At 48.4% G+C, this 22,634-nt stretch overlaps 1 protein-coding gene across 1 annotated transcript in view; it reads right to left on the bottom strand.

The window, feature by feature from the left end:
- The window catches only part of ASTN1 (astrotactin 1), a 294,984-nt gene that overhangs the window by 148,991 nt on the left and 123,359 nt on the right, over positions 1–22,634 (bottom strand). The window contains exons 3-6 of the mRNA XM_045811403.2: positions 7,796–8,189; positions 5,968–6,114; positions 4,819–4,926; positions 221–370 (exon numbers count right to left, since the gene is read on the bottom strand). Coding sequence (XP_045667359.1) covers positions 221–370; positions 4,819–4,926; positions 5,968–6,114; positions 7,796–8,189 — 799 coding nt within the window. The remainder of the gene's footprint in view (positions 1–220; positions 371–4,818; positions 4,927–5,967; positions 6,115–7,795; positions 8,190–22,634) is intronic.

Genomic DNA, 22,634 nt, shown 5'->3' with positions numbered 1-22,634 from the left:
TAGAGAAGAGGAGGTAACCTGTTCAATTTTTTTTTTTTTTAACCTGCTTTCTGATTTTGTCTGTGGACAATCCAAATTTGTCCTAAGCCTTAATTGTCTGGGTTTCTTTGCCCTCACTTACAGTAATAAGTAACAGTGACCCCTGGCTTCTCTATCTTCCTGACCCAACATGAAAACTTCCCCTTTGGGGAGGAAGCCGCACCCACGGAGGCGAGCTTACCATCGGCGATCAGGTGCTCAGGGACGTGCAGTGTGATTTTGACAACGAGGGGGCAGCTGACGTGGGAGGAGCACACAAGGCCAATCACGCAGCTGGTGATGCTGATCAGCGTCAAGGTGGTCTTATTCACAGGACTTCGGGGAGAGCCCACTGGAAGCAAGATACAAGCAAGACACGTGGCGGTAAGAATCTTGGCAGTGGGAGGCCGATCTGGCCTTCTGCTGCCCAACCCAGCAAACAGGGGAGGCAGTGGGCAAACCTAGCCCTGGCAGGGAATGTTCCATCCTCATGGAACACCATGTCGGCAGCTAGAGTCAGAGGGGATTAGCCTACTAGTGGCCCTCGGGGTCAACAACGGTCAGTTGTGTGCAAGTTCTCTGCACTCTTCCTGGGACAGGTTCACAAAGAAATGAGAAAGGAGGGCATTCTCCCCCGCTACTCGCCTGGCTGAGCTCCAACCTCTTGCCCAAGGGTGGCAAGGATGCTTCTACCACGTGCTAGAACTCTCTGCACTTCTCACCGCTTCTCACAGCGGGCGCTCTCAAAAACCAGGTCCTTCCTCCCAGGGTTCAAACTACTTCTCAAACTGCCTCTTGAGAAACTTCCTAAGTTCTGTGGGTGGGAGTCCTACAGGTGACTCTTTGTCTATAGGACCGACCAGGAAGGAGGAAAGTCTGCTCTGTATGTGTAGAGGATGCTGTCATGCCTGAAGGGTCCCGCCAGCCCTGCAGTCGCTGGGGTAAGATTATAAATGGCAGCCTTGTGAGCAAATAAGGATGCCGAGAAGACACTTGCAGGCAGGTACGGACAGAAATAGGAAGGAAGGTTTTCATGGTGTGTCTTTGTTTTCGGTTTTTGTGCAGAGGATAAAATGGTAGTAACAAGAGGGACATTTCATGTGGAGGCAGAACAGATGTGGGGAAGTAGGAAAGCAAGGCAAGTGGCCAAAAAAATGTGTCCTTTGTCATTTTCTTATGGTCTGGTCTGTGTTGGCATTTACGACTGATAGGAATAAAAGGTATCTATTACGTCGGACAGCGGGCAAAGTGCTTTGTATACATTATTTTCTTTTTATTATTTGCTTCCTTAGAATAAATCTAGGAGTCTGGATAGTAACTATCCACTTCACAGGTAAGGAAAATCAGTCTCAAGGAGATCAACCTCATAGTGACAGTTAAAATCTACGAAGCGTCATTATGTGTCAGGGCCAGCGCTCAGGCTTTGCGTGGCTCGTGTCACTTAACAATGACCACGGTCTGATGAGGCAATGCCCACAGAGGGACAATCAAAGAGGTGACAGGGCACGTCCAGGGTCAAGCTGCTACTAAGAAGCTGGGATGGAGGCAGGGGTCCAGCTGAGGCGACAGCCCCCAGACAGGGCGCTACTCAATCTTTGGGCCCAGGGGAGTCTTTGGAACGGCTGTTCTCAGGACCACGGGACGGTCTGGGTCCGTGGCTGCACCCATCCCATCCGTTATGGCAGCAGGTGCTCTGAGCTGCGTGCTGGCAGGAGCTGGGGGATGAGACACCGCAGGGTGGCAGACGGCCTCGGGATCCTCTGTGCCTTGCTACCTGGAGATATTCTTTTCACCTTAGGAACCTTTCACCAGGGGGTTTATTTCCCCACACTTACGAATCTCTACTCCCAGCGCAAACCGGGCCTGAGCAGCAGATCCGCCACCAACCAGCATGTCCCCCGGGCACTCGAAAGCGAGACTGGACCCTCCCTCTTCCTCCGATTTCCACCACCGGAGAACGGCGCCCTGAGCTACTTGGTTTCTCCAGTCGGAAAACTCCTGTCCGACCCTGCCCTCCGTGATACAAGCCATGCCCTCCCTCCCTCCACGCCATGAAATCTGTTTCCAGCTTCTGTCCAAAGTCTCTCTGGCCTTCATTTTCTCCATCCCAACCGCGCCCAGCACCGCACACCTGGACTGCCGCAAGAGCTGTGTGCCTGGTCTCCCTGCCTCAACGCCCCCCCCCCCCCGCCCCTGCAGGCACCCTTCGCGAAGCTGAGCGGACCAGGGGGACGCTCTTGGAAAGCCTCTGGATGCGCCAACTGAAGCGTTAGGTCTGCGTCCTCTGGTCAGGGCGCGTGCTGTCTCCTGACCCCCCAGCCTTACTTCCTAAGCAAACCGCAAACCCGCACCATACGCTTCATTCTAGTAAACCCTTTCCCACTCTCTGACTAGACCGTTATCGTTTGTGTCTCTGACTTTGCACATATCATTTCCTCCTCCGCAGAATGCCATTTTGTCACCTTGTCAGCCTGGTATACACCTACTCTTCAAGTCTCCGTGCCAACAGCATCTCCTTGTAAACACTTCCCTGAAACCTTTAAGAGCAGATTCTCACTCATCCCTTGCTGTTCCTCTAGCCCTGGTGCACCCTGCTGTTAAAGCTTTTATCACACGGTGTTGTCACTGTTTACGGGCACTTGCCGCTGCTCTCCTGTGACTGCAGTAACTTGCTACTCATCTTCCTGCCTCCGCGGTCCTTCCGGATCATCCACCCACCATCCAGCATCTCTACCTGACTTCGAAATGTCCAGTGGGCCTACAGAACCAAGTGCAAACTCATGGCTCAGGTGCGGTCCTTGGGGAGACGGCCTGCTATCCATCCCCATCCCTGCTGCCCCGTGGCCTCTGTTCTTACACTGCCGTACAGAACTGCTTTCACGTGCTTAAAAATACCATGTTCTTTTGTGCCTTCGGGGCTTCCTATATGCTGTTTTCCTTACTAGGATGTCCTTACCCTAGATTCTCCTCTTTCAAGAAATTCTATACATTGTATATAACCCAGGTCTAATTATTTTCTCCTTCTTTGTCTCAAATTGCTGCCAGGAAGAATGACCTGTTCTGCCCTCTGAGTACTCATTTTACTTTATTTACAATATTAAATTAAGCCTTATCACTGTGCCACATTTTCATGTTTCTACCTCCCATCACAAAGCCTGACCTATGGCAGGTGAGTTATAAAATTTCTTGCCGGCCTGATTGATGTATTCAGTTCAATTCAACAAACACTTAGAAGCATCTATTATAGGCAAAATCCTTCACTGGGCACTTTGGAAAAATAAATTAGACATGCCCATCCCTAAGAAGCTTACAGTCTAGTTAATAGCAATAAACAGTTGATGTACTAGGAAAGCTTGGTATTTTAAAGGAACAGTTTTGTGCTGCAAAGAAACTCATTCTAATTCATTACTATGGATTTTCTTAAACAGGATTTTATTAAAGCAGAACACACCCGCTCAGGGTTGGATGGGCCGAGGTTGACTGTCTGCTGTATATAAATATGTAAAGAGGACCAAGGGATCTACATTCTCACCTCAGGGATACTGGGGCATCAGACGTTAGGCCGTCCAGAGCCCCACTGATCTCTTGAGAAAAGTGGTGGGAAGGACTTTTGTCCCAATAGCCGCAAAGCTTAGCGAAACTGAAGAATTAAAAGGGCTGCTTCCAATTTCTGGGAAGAACGCCCTCAGTGTGGAAGGAACTCAAGTAGAGGTAGGAGAGAGCCAGACTGTAAATGTCTTTTGGGGGGCGTTGGTTGATCACTGGTTGGGGAAAATGCCATTGGGTATAACACAAGGGGAGGCCACTCAAACAGCCTTCACTGTATCGCAAGGGGCCCCTGTCTAAAATTTCTTAGGGTGGAGTATTGCACAAGCCTGAGGCCGCACTGCGGAGAGGTCTGGGCCCACCGACAACGGGGACCGCATAGCACTCTGCCAGTCACCCAAAAAGCACATTTTAATATAATTTAATGCTTTCAGGAGCCCTGCGTGTGAGGTCTTATTGACACACTTCCTACATGAGGAAACAGGCTCAGAGAAGCTGTTGTTCTCCTCCAATATCACACAGCAAGTAAACGGTGAAGCCTACTGAACCCAGACCTCCCTCAGTGACAACAGTGCTACCAGCAAGGGGACGGGCAGTGGCCCCTCATCTGCCACAGTCCCACCTGAGGATCGGGGTCAGTGGCCCAGGGAGTGTCTGCGCGGAAGGACAGCTCTAGCGGTGCCAAGCACAGTGCGTGAACTCACCGGGACCCTGCCAGGAGAAAGAGGGGACTTGGAGGCTTGGGTCTCGTGATTCCAGGGGGGAGGGGTTGAAGGGTCAAATACCGTTACACACGAATCGCAGGCCATAGATCATTCCTCAGTGACCCCGCCTCCCAACCGCTGCCTCGCCCAGTCCCGTGGCCGGCGTGGCTGGGTGAACAAGGGTATATATACCGTCCACATTTTCACATACAACACACTTTATCAACTTTATTTCCTGTGTCTAAACAGCAAAATAGGACTCCTGAGGCTTCCAGAAGGAATTGAGAGTCTTCTGACCAAGAAATAGCCTTTCAAACAACTTGAAAACTTGTTTGAGAGTGCCATTATCTGGGAGAGATGATTCTCGGAAATTTTCCACTCTAGGCTCTTCTTTCTTCCTTAGGAGGAAACACCAGCTGTGGTCCAAGGACGCTTCCTGCAGAAACCGGCTTGGGTCCACACAGCCCCCAGCCCGACCCAGCATCTCTGCAGCTCCTTGCCTCCCCTGACCAGAGCCCCGCCACCCGCGGTGCCCCTCCGACCTTCCCACCTCTGCTGCGCCTCCGGCTCCGTGAGGGGTCAGTGTAGAAGGTCAGCTGGGGGTCGTTTTCTGTCTCAGTGCCAGAATCTCCTTCAGGGTTCAGGAAGGCGGAACCAGCTATAATGAAAAGAAGCACAGCACAGTCGACATCTCCACTTTTTTCTTCATGACACCAAATCACTGGGCAAGTTCAAGAGAAAAATCGATAAAAACAAGAGCGGGTTGACTGACAATTTGGGAGGAGTAGACACGAACACTGGAGCTTCCTGATACACAGATTTATTGGAGAAGTGGACCTTTCCATGACAGCGGTCACTGGAGCCCACCTCCACCCAGCCCGGGTTCCCCCCGACTTGGGCCCCTCCCGGCAGCACGGCCAGAGAGGACCTTCACGGATGGTGGGTGGAAAGGGACGGAAGGAAAATTTGCCTCCTCAGAAGTTAGGATATTATATTTTTGCTTTTCTCTGGTCCTAGAATTAATATACATTCAATGGGAAAAGGGGAAAAAAATAATAAAGAGAATGCAGAGAAACGTGCAAAGGGAACAACCCTAATGTCCTCTAAATCCTGTCAATCAGAGAAAAACTCTGTTCACACTTGACGTATATGCTCTCTGACTTTTTCTGATACAGAAATAGATAAAGGGTTTTTAATCTCCCCTTATAAATGGCATTTTGCTGTACCTTCAATTTTACAGCCTTGGTTTTTTTTTTCCATTTAATAAATGGGTGGGCAACTTTCCATATGAACAAATATGGATCTATCTTATCATCGTAAATGGCTGCCTGATAAGCTGCTGGACGAGAGACAGATGTGCAGGTAGTTAACTGATTCCCTATTGATGGACACTTAAGCTATTTCCAATTTTTCGCCCTTTTAAACGATGTTGTGATGAACAGCCTTTTACACACAGCTTTGCACAGTTGTCCAATTATTTCCTAAGGATAAATTCTTGTTTATGAAATTACCTGGTCAGAAGGTTTGTACATTTGAGTTTTTTGGCTAAGTAACACTCAACAGGCTTCCAGGAAGACTGGGCCCAAACACCCAGACTCCAGCCATGCCTGCGCGTCGGGCGTCCAGGATATGAATGGTCCTGCCTCTACCACTATTAAGGAATCCGCCCCCCGCAAGCCCTCCCATCACACACAGATACCTCTTGCTTTGTTGTTGATCCGCTTCCTCTGGCTACTGGAGGTGTGCGAGAGCAGAGTGGCCTGCTGGTGGTTGGAGTCCACGGGGCTGGTGGCGATGATGTTATCCTTGTATTTGTTCATCAGCGACAGCTTGGCATTGTCACTTCCTGCAGAAGGAAAAGTCAAGGCAGGTTCTTTCAGAGAAAAGTCGAAGAGAAAGTGGGAGCCAGGAAAGCTGCATGAACCACGTACATGGAGTTTCACAGAACTGAAATAAGGAACCTTTAAAGTGAGAGATTGGCAGAGACTAGATACTCCTCTGATTAATGCAGGGCTACAAACTGAGGGAGGAGAGAAGTAGAGAGATGACAACTGAAAATCCAAGTTAACTGACTCCGTATTGATCAGGGTCACCACGTGTGGCCCGCTGGCTAGAGACAGAAAACAGACTCCTTTCTCTGGGGCAGCACAGAGCTTTAAAAGAAGCTGAATTTGAGTGCGTTCAGGCAGAACATGTCCTCTCCCTCTTCCATCCCAGTCCGCACCATTCCCTGCTGTCTGACATCCAGCTGCTGCACGTACTCGTGACACCTGCTGCTCTGGAACGCACTGGAGTTTGCAACCCCGAGTATCACAGGCTACCTGGTGGGCTTAGCAACGCGCCAGGTGCTATGGGGAATATAAGGCATTGAAGGCGTGTTTCCTATCCTCAAGGAGTTCCCAGACTTTAAATTTCATTAAAAAGTGGCTATTCATACAGGATCTCTTCTAGATACCAAGCAGAATGGACACTTATTTTTTTTTCTCAAGATTTATTTATTTACTTGGCGGGGGAGGGTAGAGGGAGAGAATCTTTAAGCAGACTCCCTGCTGAGCGTGAAGCCAGATGAGGGGCTCGACCTCACGACCCATGAAATCATGACCTGAGTCGAAAACAAGACTCAGATGCTCAACCAACTGGGCCACCTAAGCGCCCCAGCATGGAGACTTCTATTGAAAAGTGACTTCCCACTTTTCAAGCCCCACTGAAAGTCTACATATCTTAAGCAATATTCGGTATGAAAAATGTCTTCTTTAAAGATAATTGAGCAGTTTTTTGAGGGATCACTGTCTTGGGGTTTTACCTAGGAGGAGTTGATTATTTATGGAAGTTCCAGAGAGAGACAGGAAGGCCACTATAAAAGAAAAGTACGGTCATTTTCTCTCTGCATTTTGTCGACCCTGATTTGGTTCAGCCCGATCAGGTCCAGGTCTTTAACACCCAGCATCTCCGTAGAAACACAAGGCATCTAAGGTCGGACAGCTTGATTGCATTCCTAATCTTCTTTGAAGAAGTACAACCTTTGTAAAGACCACAGAGGCATGGACAAGACAACACAAAGAACGACACCCACCCCAGACCAAAGTCTCCAGAGTCATAGAAAAGAACAGACACCTCTGTCCCTTCCACTTCGATGGATAATTAAATCGCCTAAGTAAACATGAGAGTACGTAAACATGCAAAAATGCCATACACACACGTTGATCTTTCTTGCTAGCTTCTTATTTCCCGGGGGGACTGCTCTATTATGTATGAAAAAGGCTCTATCTAACCCATCCTTCTGTTGGATGTAAAGTATCTCTGCTTCCAGTGCAAAGGGGCAGTGGAGAGGGATTCCATGGGTACTTGTTCTTCTGATTTCCCACATAGAAAGCAGCTCCCATTGTCTCAGGAAAGGGTGGACCCTTCTGGCCCCCCTGGGAAAGGCCACAGGTACATGCCATCATGCACGACATCCCGCTCCAAGATTAGAAAAGCTGTTCCCTGCTCGCTCCCTAGTTGCCCAAGAAGAGGAGCGACTTGCCCACCTGGGGTGAGGTCCATCCCTGCCTTCTCGTTGCAGCCCTGCAGGGAGTCCAGGGTGCGGGTGACCTGGCTGGCGAAGTCCTCCCCTCCGTTCATGCACTCCCTCTGCAGGTGGTGGCGCAGGTCAGTGATGTCGTACTCATAGCCGTCCAGGATGGGCGTCTCCCGGATGCTCAGGGTGCCGCTGGAGTTGTGGCCCTGCACGCGGGCGTTGCGCAGACTCTCCCGTCCGTGCCCGCCGATCAGCACGGAGGGAATGTAGTGAATCTCGTTGGCCGCCTCGGCGCTGGCGCTCTTCTGGGGCTGGGGCACCCGGCGGCGCTTGCACCAGCGTCGGCGAGTGTACAGAATCATCACCAGGCACAAGATGGACAGTAGGAGAGCAATCATGCCACCCTGCGAAGAGAGGACCGCAGAGACTTGTGGGAAGGTGGGTGAGCTCCTCCCACCAAAAGGCATCGCCCCTCCCCCCCCACCATCCATCGCTCACTCACTCATTCATTCATTCATTCATTCATTCATTCAGGTGCGGGAGGCGCTTAGAGCAAGCAGCACTCAGTGGCAAAGGCACTGTCTGTGGTGAAGGGTGTTTAAGGGAAATGGAGAAAAATGGAACTGTGATGACCAGTGCATGATTTCAGTGATTCGCAGTCGTTTCTGGTTTAGCAAACAATGGGAGAGAAGTGTGTGCGTGTGTGTGTGTGTGTGTGTGTATGATTTCAGTTGTAGAAATAGCTGAGAGGGTTAGTTTGTTAAGGCAAATCTGTTACACATAAAGCTGGCTTCCTGCCAGTTTTTAGCAGCAGAATGGCATCTCGTTTCTTCCTGTTTCACATCATAAAATCAGCCACGTATAGATTCTAACTCTGGCTACATCAATGATCGGTGGGTCCCCCAAATCTGAAACCTCAAATTCCCTCTCTGTGTAATGGAGAAGGTGCCACTTAGCCTGGGAAGGTGGTGGTAAGGACGACGTTAGGGAACTGTGCAGTGCCTAACGGAGTATGTCAGGTAGAATCAGGGATGGCCTCAGCCTGACCTTAAATGTCCCCATCAACCAACCCAAAGAGAAGTTTATGTCCATTAGGGATCTACAAGCAAGTGTGTGGCAGACCCTCACATCTGAACGTGACCTTTTGGATCACTATGGCTTTAGGGGACAGCTTACTCCCACTCCCGGGGTCTCGAGTGATCTCCCATTCTTGCTCGAGGGAAGGACTGAGACCCATGTCCTGGAGTCAGGCTGGCAAAGGAGTTTCCTTCTGAACCTTCTCATGTTCCCAGGCTACCCTCTGAGGCCACTCCCTAAACACCAGGACTCCACTCCATTGTCTAGCAGAGGCCAGGATGCCATGCTCGGTGACACCGAGCCCCTCACCTTGACATCCAGGGGCACAGGGTTTGGAGGGAAGGCCTTGCACAACCGTTGCTCCCCAGCGCTCAGCGGACATAAATCTTCCAGTGCACAATCTGTATTCACTCCCTTTATTTTGGTCAGTATCTCTCCAAACCTATTTCATTAGGTGGGGTTGTTCCAAATGGTTCTGCTCTCGACTTGGGCTTCAGTCACTGCCACCCATCCCACAGGTTAGAGATGAAAACCCCTTATTAATTCCCGGGGGGCCCATGCACACCAGGCTGGGTCAAGATTATTCCCTCAAACACACGAGCCGGGGCTTTCTCCAGTCTTGTGAGAATTAGATCTTGAATTTATAAAGTTCCTTTCCTGATAAACCTTCCCATTTACCTTCCCTCCCCCACCAGCACCGTGAGCAAAGCACACACACACACACACACACACACACAGTGTTGCTGCTTTCAAACAGGCACAGCAGCTGAGACAAGATGCAACAATCAGTTGCCGGGTGACAGGTCATGTCAGGTGGCTTTTTGGGGACATACACTGGCCTCCAGGGTTTTCAGATTTTTCCTTTATCTGTGGAACGGGTTCTGCTGGTGAAATCTCTCACGCAAGTAGACAGAGCATAAACGTGAAGCTGCCCCAGCTGCAGTACGGGTGGGAGCGCAGGGGCAACTGTTCCACGTCAGGGCTGACTGGTGCCTCCCTGCAGCCCACTGTCCCCCCGAGCAGGCCTGCAGACGCCCCCTGCACCCCAGCGTGGCAGCGGCCCTGGCCGGAGCCCCGCTCCAGCCGCAGAGAGCCCGTGCTCGAGTCCAGCCCGCTAGTTTCTCGGCAGGCCCTTTATCTCGGAGTCAGACCCGCCATCCTTTCCTTCACCCCAAACGGAAACTGCGACAATAGGCAATTAAGCCACACAGAAAGAATAACTTCCCGAGTGAGAGAAGTTGTCAGACATTGAATTAGGCTCGTGAAAGCGAGAGGTAATTTTATTCCCTAAAGAGCTATAACAGCAGCATAAACATCAATCTCTGAGGAATGGCTGAAACACCAACTTTCCGCTCGCACAGAGGTATCCGGGGGCCCCTCCATGCTTCCCCTCAGTGTCTCCTCTCAGATGATCAGCACGAGCAGATGCAGGCTGAAGGCTCATTCCCGTACTTCGCAGTCAATAGCAAGAGCAGCTGTCCGGTGTGGGGCTGCTCGCGTGGATCAGACACGTGTCTAAATGCTCCATAAGGTAGGGTCAACTGTTGGCTCATTTTACCTCTGAAAAGGCTGAAACACCAAGCTTACGTAGCCAGTGCAAGGGCACACAGCAAATAACAGTAGTTCTGGAATGGGAGCAAAACGCCTCCTGTGGCAGAGCCCCCACACCTGACCCCGCACGGGGCTTGCCCGCCGCAAACACACGCATCCAGTGAGCGGTGTCCCCACAGATTGTCAGTGGGTGGGATGGGGGGGGGGTGCACGAGCCCACTTGGATCTGTCCTCCCTTCTCCAAGGGCACATCCAGCTGACGGTGGGTCCAAAGAGGCGCCATCATAAACAAAGGACCTTTCCCTGAGCACCCCTACGTGTGCAAACCCAAGATTAGTCGGTAGTGGAAAGACAACACTCACGTTTCAAGGTCTCTGTGCTACAATGAGACAATGTGCATCACACATCACTACACGCCTGGAGGATACCATTAGATCTCAATTTAGTTAAATTTCCGCAAAGCAATTTGTTTTCTCTTTCAACTGAGAGACCCACTGCAAATCTCTAGGTTCAGCCCCTCCTCTTCTGATGAAGAACTAAGGCCCAGAGAAACTACAAAACTCGAGCGTGCCAGAGTGGTTCTAGACCCGATCCTCCTCCTGACATTGCTTTGTTAGGCGCATCTAAAATTCCCTTCATCCTGGGTGGCCCTAGACACTCCATTAGGAATATTTTATATTTATTTATTTTTAAATAGCAACCTATAGGGAGCTAAAACACAAGTTTCCGATCAGCTAAGCCGGTGTATTTAGCATATATAACCTTACTGAAATGTTTCTGCTGCTTACAGTCAGTGATTCCAACCACCTTAGGTTTTTCTTAATCAGTTCCTAGTCATGAGCTCCAGCCACTCGGGGAAGCTCAGCACAGACAGAGAAAAAAGGAAGATTCTCGGGTATTCAATTTGTGGTATGGTTTCTCTTCCTCTATAACCTAAATTGGTGGCAGGTGTCACAATACTTGACAACAATTTACTAATTATGGATTATTAAATATTTATATTTATATTTTATATATTATTTTATATTAAATATATTTCAATATATTTATATTTAGTATTATTAAATATTATTATTTATTAGTATTAGTAAATATTATTATTAGTAAATAATCACATATATAATGTTACATGCTTTTAACATGGAATATAATTTAATAATAGCATTTTGTAGTAATAATAATAATTTGTAAAATCACTACACACAAATTCCTCTGAACTGCTTATCTGCTCTGTCCAGTGAGAAGGTCCTAGGTAGGAAGGAGTAGGGAGACACCCTCCACTATACTAGGAGAAGTCATGGATGGAGCCACCTTGACAACTTTCTTTCTACAATGAGGATGTGGAAATCTGGTGCTCACAATCGATCACTTTGACATGCCTGTGATAAACCATGGTTCTTTGATCTTAGCATTATTTTTAACCACTCTACTTCTACAGAGAATTTTATGCAGCTTCAGTTTAAGTCCAAGAGGCTCTGCAGTTTTTCTTTTAAATAATCTAATGGAACAAGGAGGTGGCAGAGGAAATGGAAAGAGCCCCTGAACCAGGAGCTACACCGCCTAGGAACTTCCTGATAACCAAGTCAAAAAGGGAAAGGCAAGCTGCACTCATCTTCTTGTCTGACGGAATAAAGTTTGGTGGGAGGAGCAAACTTCCTCCAGGCATTCCACTCCAGCCAGACTTCTAGCCGGAGTGTGCGCATGAACATGCAGACAAGCTTAACATCAGCACAGGAGGCTTTGCAGAAAGCATGCAGGAGTTCACACAGGCACTCCTGGCTGTGCAGGTCTGTACTACCCGAGCAGCGCGCGGAAGTTGTTCTTCATTTGTGAGTGTTAGCTTCACTTTTATGGCATTCAAAATAAAACAAAACAAAATAAAGCAAAATCATCGAGGTATGTCTGGACCCAAATGACAAGTAAAGTTGCAGATTTTGAATATTAAAAAAAAAAACAACAACAACAATTACTGCAAGGTATGGAATTGTTTTGCTCTTTATTCATCTTTTTATGAGTTTTCTGATTATTCTATTGATTTTCCTCAACACTGTTAAAATTTAATAACTAGAAGCACGTTTGGGGTATATGAGAACTCCACATCCATTAACAAGTTCCATGCAAAAAAGAAGTGGCATTTAAAAATATATTTTTCTTTAAAAATCAATAAATCATTTCTACTGGCTCTAATAGAGATCAAAAAAATGAAATCAGCTTTTATTTTATTACAAAACTGACATTTTCGGCACTTACCTGAGAGAATAGTATGAGGTTTGTCAGATCATTTGCAGATTTTGAAATCTTTCTGTAACAATGTTTTATAGAACATGGATGGTGATTGCCCAGGGATAGAAAGTTCTAAGCAGATCTCCCTTTTATGCTCATCCCAATCATGCAGGGTAACCACAGACCGACTCATTATCTGACCCATGTATTCGTCCTGGGTCTAGGTCACACCTCCCTCCCTGAGCCAACTCCTACTTGTCCTTCTAAGTCTGTTCAGTGAAATAATCTCAGCCAATTCTTCCCTAATTTCACTGAACTGTCCATAGAACCCTCCACATAACTCTGACCACAACTATTTTACCTTCGATTTGCTTGTCCATCTCATCTCCTGGATTACAGACTTCATGAAAGCGGGGGCCGCTAAGCTCCAGGGCCAAGCACAGTGCATGGCATAAAGGTGTTCAATAATTATAGAAGGAAGGAAGGGAGGAAGGGAGGAGAGGTCAACTGTGAATATATTTCAATATAGACATCTTCTGTGCGCTTGCCAGCAAAGCTTATTCAAGTCAGTTGCTTATGTAACTCATTCATTCAATTTATTACTCAATCATTGATGTATGTACTCACTTCAGTAAGGTGGGTTTCTAGTAATCACTGTGATGGAGATACTGCAGCGAATAATACAGGGATAGTCCCTGATCTCATGGATTTTACATTCAAGTTTGAGGAAATACTCTGTATAATTTGGTTTTTAAAGGCAAATGCAGGCACAAAAGGAAGATGGAAACAGATCACGAGGGCTGGAAATGTCATTACTCCTCCAACAGAAGAAAGTGTGGTAGCTAAAGATACCTTGGCCTGGAGGAGATACCCAAGGGAATACCTCAGGAGCCAGTGGAATCCTTCCCTCATCCCGTATCAGTGTCATATGATCAGTGAATCCCAGAATAAAGAATCTCACTCTACCAAATGTCACCAGAGTTTAGGGGTCACCTGGGTTTTGCGAACCCCTGGCAGAGAAACGGAAAAGCTGAGATTATGTTCCCAGCTACCATCTGTCAAGGGACTGCAGCCAATCAATCAGCTCACATTTCAAAGCTTCATTTCACCCTAGCAGTAACCAGAAGACTGAGTCTGAGACATAATTAATTATCCCTCAAGGCAACTGGACACACTGAATTCAAATTATATTACTCAAGGAATTAAATGGTGGTTAGAAAATAAGAATGAAATAAGACAAGTTTGGTGGCCCGTGTCTCCTGTTTTCACCCAATAAAAATGCCCAAGGGTCTGGGACTAAGGACCTCTTTTAGAGATGACAGTGATCACTTACATCTCTGGCTTTCAAAGGAGACAGACCAAGAAGAGCAAACTGTGCAAGCCCACGTGGCACCGCCGGTCATCCTCTAATCTAGTTCCAAATGCTCCAGGGGCAGAAAACAGGTGAGGTAACTAGATGACTTCAAGGTCTCGTCTGACCCTGTGTTTCTGAGCCCAGTGGAAACCTAGACCTAAGTTACTAATAGCATGGAGGCCACCAGTAAAACAGCAGGGCTAACCAGCAGAAGGGCTCTGCAAGTTGCATAACTTCTTCTTTTTTTTTTTTTTTTGAGATTTTATTTATTTGAGAGAGAGAGCACAGCTGCGTGCACACACTCGAGCACGAGTGGGGGGAGGGGCAGAGGGAGAAGCAGACTCCCGGTTGAGCAGGGAGCCTGATGCGGGCCTCCATAACCCTGAGATCATGACCTGAGCCAAATGCAGACACGTAACCGACTGAGCCGCCCAGGCGCCCCTCAAGGTGTATAACTTCTTCGAACCTTCCCCAGGCTTTCATCTAGCAAATGAAGTGACTGAAAGAAATGAACTGACTCTTCCAACTTGAAAATTTTCTGATTGTTAACACTGATTCCTGTCAAACTGGGACTAGCTCTCAACTGGTAAACTACTGGTGGAGATAATGTCCGTGAGCAATTCCTGACCCGTAGAGCCCGTATATACAGACCAAGGAAGGAATGGAGCTGATCCTTCAGGGGCGGGCTATCAATGCTAGATAGCCAATGGAGTCCCTGATAGGGAGTTCCAAAGCCACAAGAAGGCCTTTGAAATGAGGTGATGTCATCAAAACTGTAGTAACATGTTCTTGACCTTGAGGATCCCTTTCCTGCCAGAAGGAGTCACCAAAACGAGAAGAGCAGGCCCCTTGGTTTGTTCTTCTGGAGGATTCTCTTTTCTGCTGTGGCTGGCGAATAGAAATCCATTATCCCCTGCCCATCTCCTTCCCAAATGGAAGACAAGAGAAACATTTGAAGCATATTAAGCAGTGAGTTCAATTTATAAATGATTAGGAACATTACCTACCCTTGGGGGTTTTCTGAAGTCTTTAATCGTGTGGAAATGCTTTCCAGTTGCCACGGGCCACCACGTTAATTAAGAGGCCTCAATATGTCCTCTGGGGCTTCTGACGTGAATTGCACATCCCACTGGCAGGGGACAGGCCTGCCCTGCCTCGTCAGCCTCTCGCCGGGGCATGATTCTACGTTAGCCTGCTGCCATGAGCTACGTCAGAACCCCCGCCCCAAGTCTCCAGGTACAAGTACCCAAAGATCAGGGATGAAATAAGATGCCCCCCCCATGATCTTCTCTCATTAAAATGCCATGGGGGGGGGGAGTAAGACAGCCTTCCATAAGCAAGAGACAAACTCGAAGACTAAGAGCCTTCTAGGTTAGGTGGGTTCACATCTGAAGGCCCTTCCCACCTGAAGATGTTATGAATGAAGTTCTGCTCAAGAGGAGACTCGACTTTACAATTTTTAATTTTTTTGGTCTTTCCCAGGTCTAAAAGTTTGAATTCTGTTAGGCTTGACCACCTTCTTTCTTCTTTAATCCAGGAAGTTTGTCTCCTGTTTCTTTATGAGCCTTCGGGAGCATCATTAATGGGAGGCTGAAGCCCTACAGGCGAAGTGGCTGAAGGCTAGCGTGCCGCAGTCGGCCCGGGCTATTTCAAGTTGTCCTCTTTCAGGTTCTTTTTATAGAACTGCCTTTTTGGTTCTTGGGAGTTTTTCTTGCCTCAGAACCTTGACTTTGCTGTCCCAGAGCAGAAGAAAGAGTGCAAGTGTTCATAAGGAGCTCAGAGCTCTCTGATCCTCAGCGGCCTCGGGGGCCTATTGTTGGCCTTGATGAGAATGCCAAGGCCGGTCCAGCTGGGGGAGGCAGGGGACAGAAGCAGCTGGTGTAGGCGGGGTGTTCCCGGTCCCAGGCTACCCTCATGGATCCCCTAATTCCAAAGACTTGCTGAGATCTCTGCAGAGTGGGAGAGCCGGGAGGGATCAGGAACCCCGGGCAAAGCTGAGGTCCTGCCGTCCCGCCAGAGACAGATGGAGCAATCTGCTAAGAGGGGACGCTGCCGAGGCAGACACCGTAGATGCGATCCCGAATCCGTGTTACGTGAAGAGGCTGGCCCCACATGTAACCCGTGTATGTGCGTGTGCGTGTGCATGCACGTGCACGAATGCGTGTACTGTGCACCACAGGCAGGCTGGGAGATAAAAGGGTCCACGGAGAAGCAAAAGCACTCCAGGTCGCTGTCTCGGCAACCCATGGGCAGAGCCGCGTGAGACGGGCTCCCTCCACGGGCTGTGTGCACCAGCCCTTCAAAGCTTCACAAGCCAAGCATGAAGCCAATAAATAAATATCTCCAGCTGGATAATGCTCAGTGCTTATTCTTGGCCACGTTCCTTTCCTCCTTTCCTCTTTGTTTTTATGCAGTAGGTGATCTTGATGAAATAAAATAATAACAATAATCTGCTCCATTAGGACCAAACATTAAGGGAATTATTGAACAAGTAACAGAAGAGGCAGCTGGCACAATATATGCTAATGACCATTAGACTTTAACCCTCTTTCTCTCTGAAGATAATGGCGTTGTTAAACGCCTCTTCCTCCCATCTCCCAAAAGTCAGGCAGCCCTGCCCAAGGGGAGGTGAGAGGTCTCAAAGACCTAAGAGCTCTGTGGGCAGCAGCTGGGGCTGAGCAAATGAAAATATTAAAGACCAGTCACTGAGGGCAGGCCCTATGCAAGGTACCTGTGGGGACTCTGATGACCTGTCGGGACTCCAGTGACTTCAGATGGAAAAAAGTTGGGGGCAGAGGGTGAGAAAATCAAGATGTCAAGATTTCCCTGAATTTGGTACATACCACTTTCTGAACCAGTGGAGATTCAAAAGCTCTGTTTCTTCCCCCTGCCCCCAAAATAAGGTGGATCTTTAAAGGCTGTGCTATTCACAGATGCCTGCTGGTGGGGGGACAGGCAGAAGCCCCTTCACGTTGGCTGCAGGCCCTGATCGTATTCCTGTCCCACACAGAAAGGCACAACTGCTTGGTATGCCAGTCTAGTCACACCTTGAAGAGCCATGGGCAGCTTCCCCCTCACAATGGAACCGCCAACGGTGTGGCGTCTGCACTGGGAGAGGTGACAAGCCTACCGAGCTGAGGGTTAGTGTGAAGATCTCAAAGGTGACAAACCACCATGAAAGCATTTCTCAGCTTCTTAGAGCAATCCCATTACACATGCTTAATTCCCCCCCTAAATTCCTGCCTTATTTTGTAATTCCAGGGACACACTGCCTTGTTCCTACAGTATTGTTGCAATGAAGGAGGAAAAATACCAACCATATTTGTAAAGTATCTACCATGTGCCAAACACAGCACCTGGTGAATTACATTATGTTATTTAATCCTACCAATAAATATAAGTAGTAGAAATCAGTTTCCATTTTTCAATGAGAAAACAGGAGATCAGGGGGGTTAAGTAACTTGCTCAGGTTTTGTGGTAGTATGAAGCCAAATCAAGACTCAACCACTGATCTTAATGATTCTATGACCTGGTTGAGTAGAAAGGGGCCCACCAGTGGGCCTGGGCCCGGGCCCCAATTCCTTAACCTCCATCTTCTCTAAATTAAGCCCTGAATGGCCTTCCAGCTACACATAACCCTTAGGGTTATACAAGTAAGGATTCCCAAATGTCTACACCGAGTACCGTCTACATGGTCTGCTCTGGATGCCCCCAATCCTCCTCAGTTAAGCTTGATACTGGGTTAACCAAATGCGTAATCTCAAGCAATAATTTAATTGTGCCAGTGGTGGCCATATTTATCAGGCTGTCGTTTCAACAAAGGCAAGGAAGATCTATGGAGATACCTGTCCTTGGGTAGAGGTTTTCTAAGTGAAATCAACTGTCTTCAGGGTGGGCAGGTACAGATGCTCGAGCATTTCCTTGAGCACGGTCTACTACACGTGCACACAGACTTCGGTGTCTTTGTCATCTGTAAGCCCTTATTCTGGGTGCAGAGACCTAAGGGGAGCAGTGGATGTTTTCCACAAGAGAGCAGCACATGGAGAAAACAGCCTAGGAAGGATATGTTGGACTTGAACTCTTTCAGGGAAGCTAGGAACTGGTCACAGTTGGGTCACCTAAAAGATGGCTGGCCAACAGATTTGGAGAAGGTCTGCAGGTCATGTCTTGCGTTAGAACTCCAAGGATGATAATGGTCACTTCCAATGCAAGTCATTCACAACTGGTCAAATCCAGGAGCTTTCTGCTCCTAAAGGACCTCTCGCTTGGAACTGACTTGACCACAATGCTGAGGAGAACAATGGACACCCGTGGTCACAGCTCTTGTAATGCTCCAGCCATGACTCAATCTTGGCATCCAAGGAAGATGCATATTAAAGCTGAAGAATTGTAGCAAAGGGAACAGGCGAGGGGATTAAGGGGAGCAGAGACGCTGACGTACAAACACGATTAGCGTACCCTATGCCAAGATATCTTCCAAACCTCTCGCTCTTGCCAACAAGCTTTGTCTGGTATCAAAGCGGGGAGGGAGAGGCAAGACTGACAGTCAAAAGAGTCTCCTCTTGGGCCATGTGCTAAGTGCCGTGGTTCTTATTTCTCCCTCTTAAAAAATTATTATAATTCAATTTTTCTCTGGAACTAATCAAGCACAAAATCTGGAGAAGAGGTCTGGTCTGAGAAGGCAATCTGAGTGAGACACTGATGTTCTCATTAGGGCAGGCTTCCTTCAACTACCAGCTCCAGCATCAGCAGCATATTGTCTTTGGCTAATCACATTTTTGCAGGCAAAGCCACTGTAAAGTCTTCAAATGCTTCCCATCATTAATTAAAAAAAAAAAAAGTTGCCCTGCTCTGCCTCCTCCCTCTCTGGCATCCCACCCACCCAGCTCCGCATGATGTCAGCTTTGTTCTTCTGGTTTTCCACGATTTCTCCCTTGTGTTTGGCTTTTGAGGGGGAGGTGATGAGGTTGACTAGAGAACCTGACACCTGTAACTCGATTTCTTCACTAGCTGTCCATGGCTCATTTTCTTCCCAGCCAGATGCTAGTCATGTCTACCAGGCTTTTGGGCTCACCAGCCAAAGATGGGTCTGAGCAGAGGGAAGCTGGAAGCAGAGTCCCAGCCACCCCTGCTCTCCCCCCAGGGAAAGTAACAAAAGGCCCAACTCTGATCCAGTTCTAATTTACTGATCAGTGGCTGGATCATGCAGTGTGAATCCACAGGTCAGCCTGATCTGGCCAGAGACTCTCCCATGATACAAAGACAGTCAGGGGTTCTTGCTTCCAAGGCAACTGATGAGACAGACATCATCTTTCCAGACAATGCATTATTCTGTACCTGGGGTGGGCATGTGTTGCTGACACCGTGGGGGCCATTCCCAGCCAACCAGCAGCATCATTATGATTTAATTCAGATCACAGTGTTCATGGGATTTCATTTTTCCACTTTTTAATAGAGGTGATTTATTTTTTCTATTCTTAAGATTCAGTGTTATTGTAAGAGAGGGGGAGAGAGAGAGCAAGGGAGGGTTGAGAGGAGGCGGGGGAGAGGGAAGGAGAGAGGGGACACAGGCATGGGGTAACAGGGCGTGTCCATACCTATCCCTGAGCCTTTGCCCTCTCCTTCCCTGACATGCCCTCCCTCTCTCCACCTCTGCCTCAGCCCCTCATGCCCTTCCACAGCCCCAGCAGAAGTCCCTCTCCTTCCCAAAACCGACTTTGATTTCTCCAATCTGCAGACATGTTGTTTTCTCCCCACTCCGAAAGCATCCATGGGCATTTCTTAATTAATCTTTAATCCCTAATTCTTCTGTGTCCTATCTCACAGCTCTGACTGCACTTGCAGGTAGAGACCCTGGTTTAAAAACTTAACTACAGCCCCAGCCTCAGCAAAGACAGGCTCTGCTTGATTAATTAGGGGGAGGCTGGCTTGACCAGGTTGATAAAGCACAAATAGCATGACTTCCATGCTGTTTATCGACTCAGACTTAAGGCCTCCTTCTGGAAACCCATCTTCATGCCTCTCTGCGGGCTCCTCCGCCAGTCCTGAGACATTCCCTCATCTGCAGAGCCTCCCAGCAAGAAGTCAACTGCAGTAGATGCCAGCTTCCTCAGCCGCAAGGATGTTCAGATGGGAGGTCCACGCTCCAGACCCATCACGCACAGGATATTAGCTGTGCTTTCAGAGAGCACGATGGCTTCTACTTATCCAACCTCGTTGCCGCCTACACCTTTTTGTACCTCAGCAAGCCGCTGTGGGATGCCAGGGGCCTCACTTAAATCAACGGGGATTTTTTTTCTGGAAAAACAAACGGGCCTGTATTTGGATCCGACTTTCTTGCTGTATTCCACGGAACTCTTCACGAATAGAGTCTCACCACCAGAGGTTAAAGAAATTTGTCACCACATGTTTTTTGTTACTGAGATATAACTGACATGCAACGTTAGTTTCAGGTGTACAACATAATGATTTTTGTCTATACTGGAAAATGATCACCACATTAAGTCCAGTTATAAAACATCTATTTAGCACCTAATTATGGGAAAAATCTGTACTGTGTGCTTTACAAAAGGAATGGTGTAAAGAAAGTCCCTTCTCTGGGAAACAAAAGCTTTCATTTTTGTTTTCATTAATATAGACATTACCTGTATTTATGTATGCACATATATTTACATTTATATTTCTGTTTCTGCAGAGGGACTGCAGGTAGGACGGAGAAGTTCTCGTTAACTCCATTCTGTAGCGTGGCAAGTATATCCACCTTACAAGAGGGCCACACGCTGTCGGGGCCAGCGCTTCCCGACAGTTTTCTCTACCACCACACCATGACAGATGTGGCCTCCAAGCTGGGTAGACCCCCCAGCACACCCAGTACTGGCTGTAACTGTGTTTTTCTCTCTCCATCAAGAAATAAGACCAGACCGCAAGCTGAGTGAGAACGACCTTATTATAAGGCATTTATAACACAGACTCCGCTCTGACGGAGAAAAGGAAACCACTCACAAATCTCGGCACTTCACCATTGTTAGTATCAAATTCAGTTGCCACACTTGACAATTGATGGGGACATGGCACCGTGGCCAAGAACTGCAGAGGAAGACGGGAAAGAAGAAAGAGAAAGAGGAAAGCTGAGGAGCCCTTTGCTCAGAGGCGGGCCGGTCTGGGGAGGAGCCCTCTAAATTTGTAACACAAGGGGGCACCACCCCAGTCCTTAAGCCGTGCCTGGAGCACCCAAGGCTAAAGTCCTCCCTCCGAAAATATTCCACAGTGATTTTGCTCAGTATCAACTAAATACCAATCTTAAAGATTTGGTAGATGATCACTGATAGATGGACAGAGAGACAAAGATGGCCCTGTGACCTGGCCAGCTCTGGTGTGTAGTAGGACAGTCTTCCCTAGGCTTCCTGCTCCAGGATTATGCGAAGGGAGGAAGGGAAGTGATGGTTTGTGGGGAGGAGGGAGCCACACTGCCAGAGAGGAGACCTGAATAAAACAGCGCCCTGAAAGTTCTGCAAGACAGGGGCAGGTGCACTGACTGACCACCCGCTCCTGTCCCCACCAGCGCCACTTACCAGCCACTTAGCGCTTGCACAAACCCTCTGAGCCCCAGGTTTCTGTGTGTCAGAAAAGCCCTTGCTCAGCCTTCCTTGTGCAGATGGCCGTTCATTCCCAAGGTCCCTTCTGGCCTCTTAGCAAAAGCCAGGCGCTCCGCTAGGATGCAGAGGTGTGGAACACGCTACGCCCCCCCATCGAAGAAGTTCACATTTGGGGAGACAGCCTCACACACAGACGATGAGGACCACAGCTGGAGCGTGCGCTGGGGACTGCACAGCACCACTCACCCCTGCCTAGAGGGAAGGGGGTCGGGACATTTCCCAGGGAAGTCATGGGCGAATTTTATAGAGCAGTTAGAAGCGACCCCACTCAGAGCAGAGGAAAGACATTTTAAGCCAAAAGTAGCACATTAATGAAATCATAGATGTATGACACAGCAAAGAAGATCGAGGCAAGATGACTGAGCTGGTCAGCGTGGCTCGCACAGAGTGGTAACTAAGGCATGGTAGGAGATGAGGGCCACTCATGAAAGGTTTACCTGGAAACTGGCCCTTCAGAGTGGAGGGAACTGTTTGAGGCGTTTCACCAGCAAGATGATACTGTCCAAGCTGTATTTTACCAGGAACAGCCTGGTGGCAGGGAGACGGACGTTCTGGGAGGGCCAAGTGAGAAGGCAGCATGAACAGGTGAGAGGCGATAGGGGCCTGTCTGCCCTGGGGGTTGGGGGAGGCACAGAGGGCTTCCAGTGACATTCAGAAAAGAAAATGAGCAGAGGCTGATGCTGGACTGAATGAGTGGGGAGCGAGAGGGAGGGGGCCCTAGGCTGGGAGACCGTGTTGGTGGTCCTTGCACCATGGGAGATGCAGGAGGTGGAGAGGGCCTTCAGGAAGACAGAGGATGCGTTTCCTTTGACCCGTCTTGTTCAAAATGCACGTGGACCACCTAGACAGATATGCGAAGTCAGAAGCTGGTGGGAGAGACGCCAAGGCCAGGGACAGAGACATTTATAAGGACCAAGTGAAAAAAAACATGATACAAACAATTTCTACTCATATCACAAACACCAACTGGGGATGTTCCTTGTGTGAAG

Source organism: Ursus americanus, chromosome 2 (genome assembly GCF_024610735.1).
Source record: "Ursus americanus isolate L20-20 chromosome 2, mUrsAme1.1.p, whole genome shotgun sequence".
Classification (NCBI taxonomy): domain Eukaryota; kingdom Metazoa; phylum Chordata; class Mammalia; order Carnivora; family Ursidae; genus Ursus; species Ursus americanus.
The sequence above is the reverse complement of the archived record's forward strand: the minus strand, read 5'-3'. Positions and strand labels throughout refer to the sequence as shown.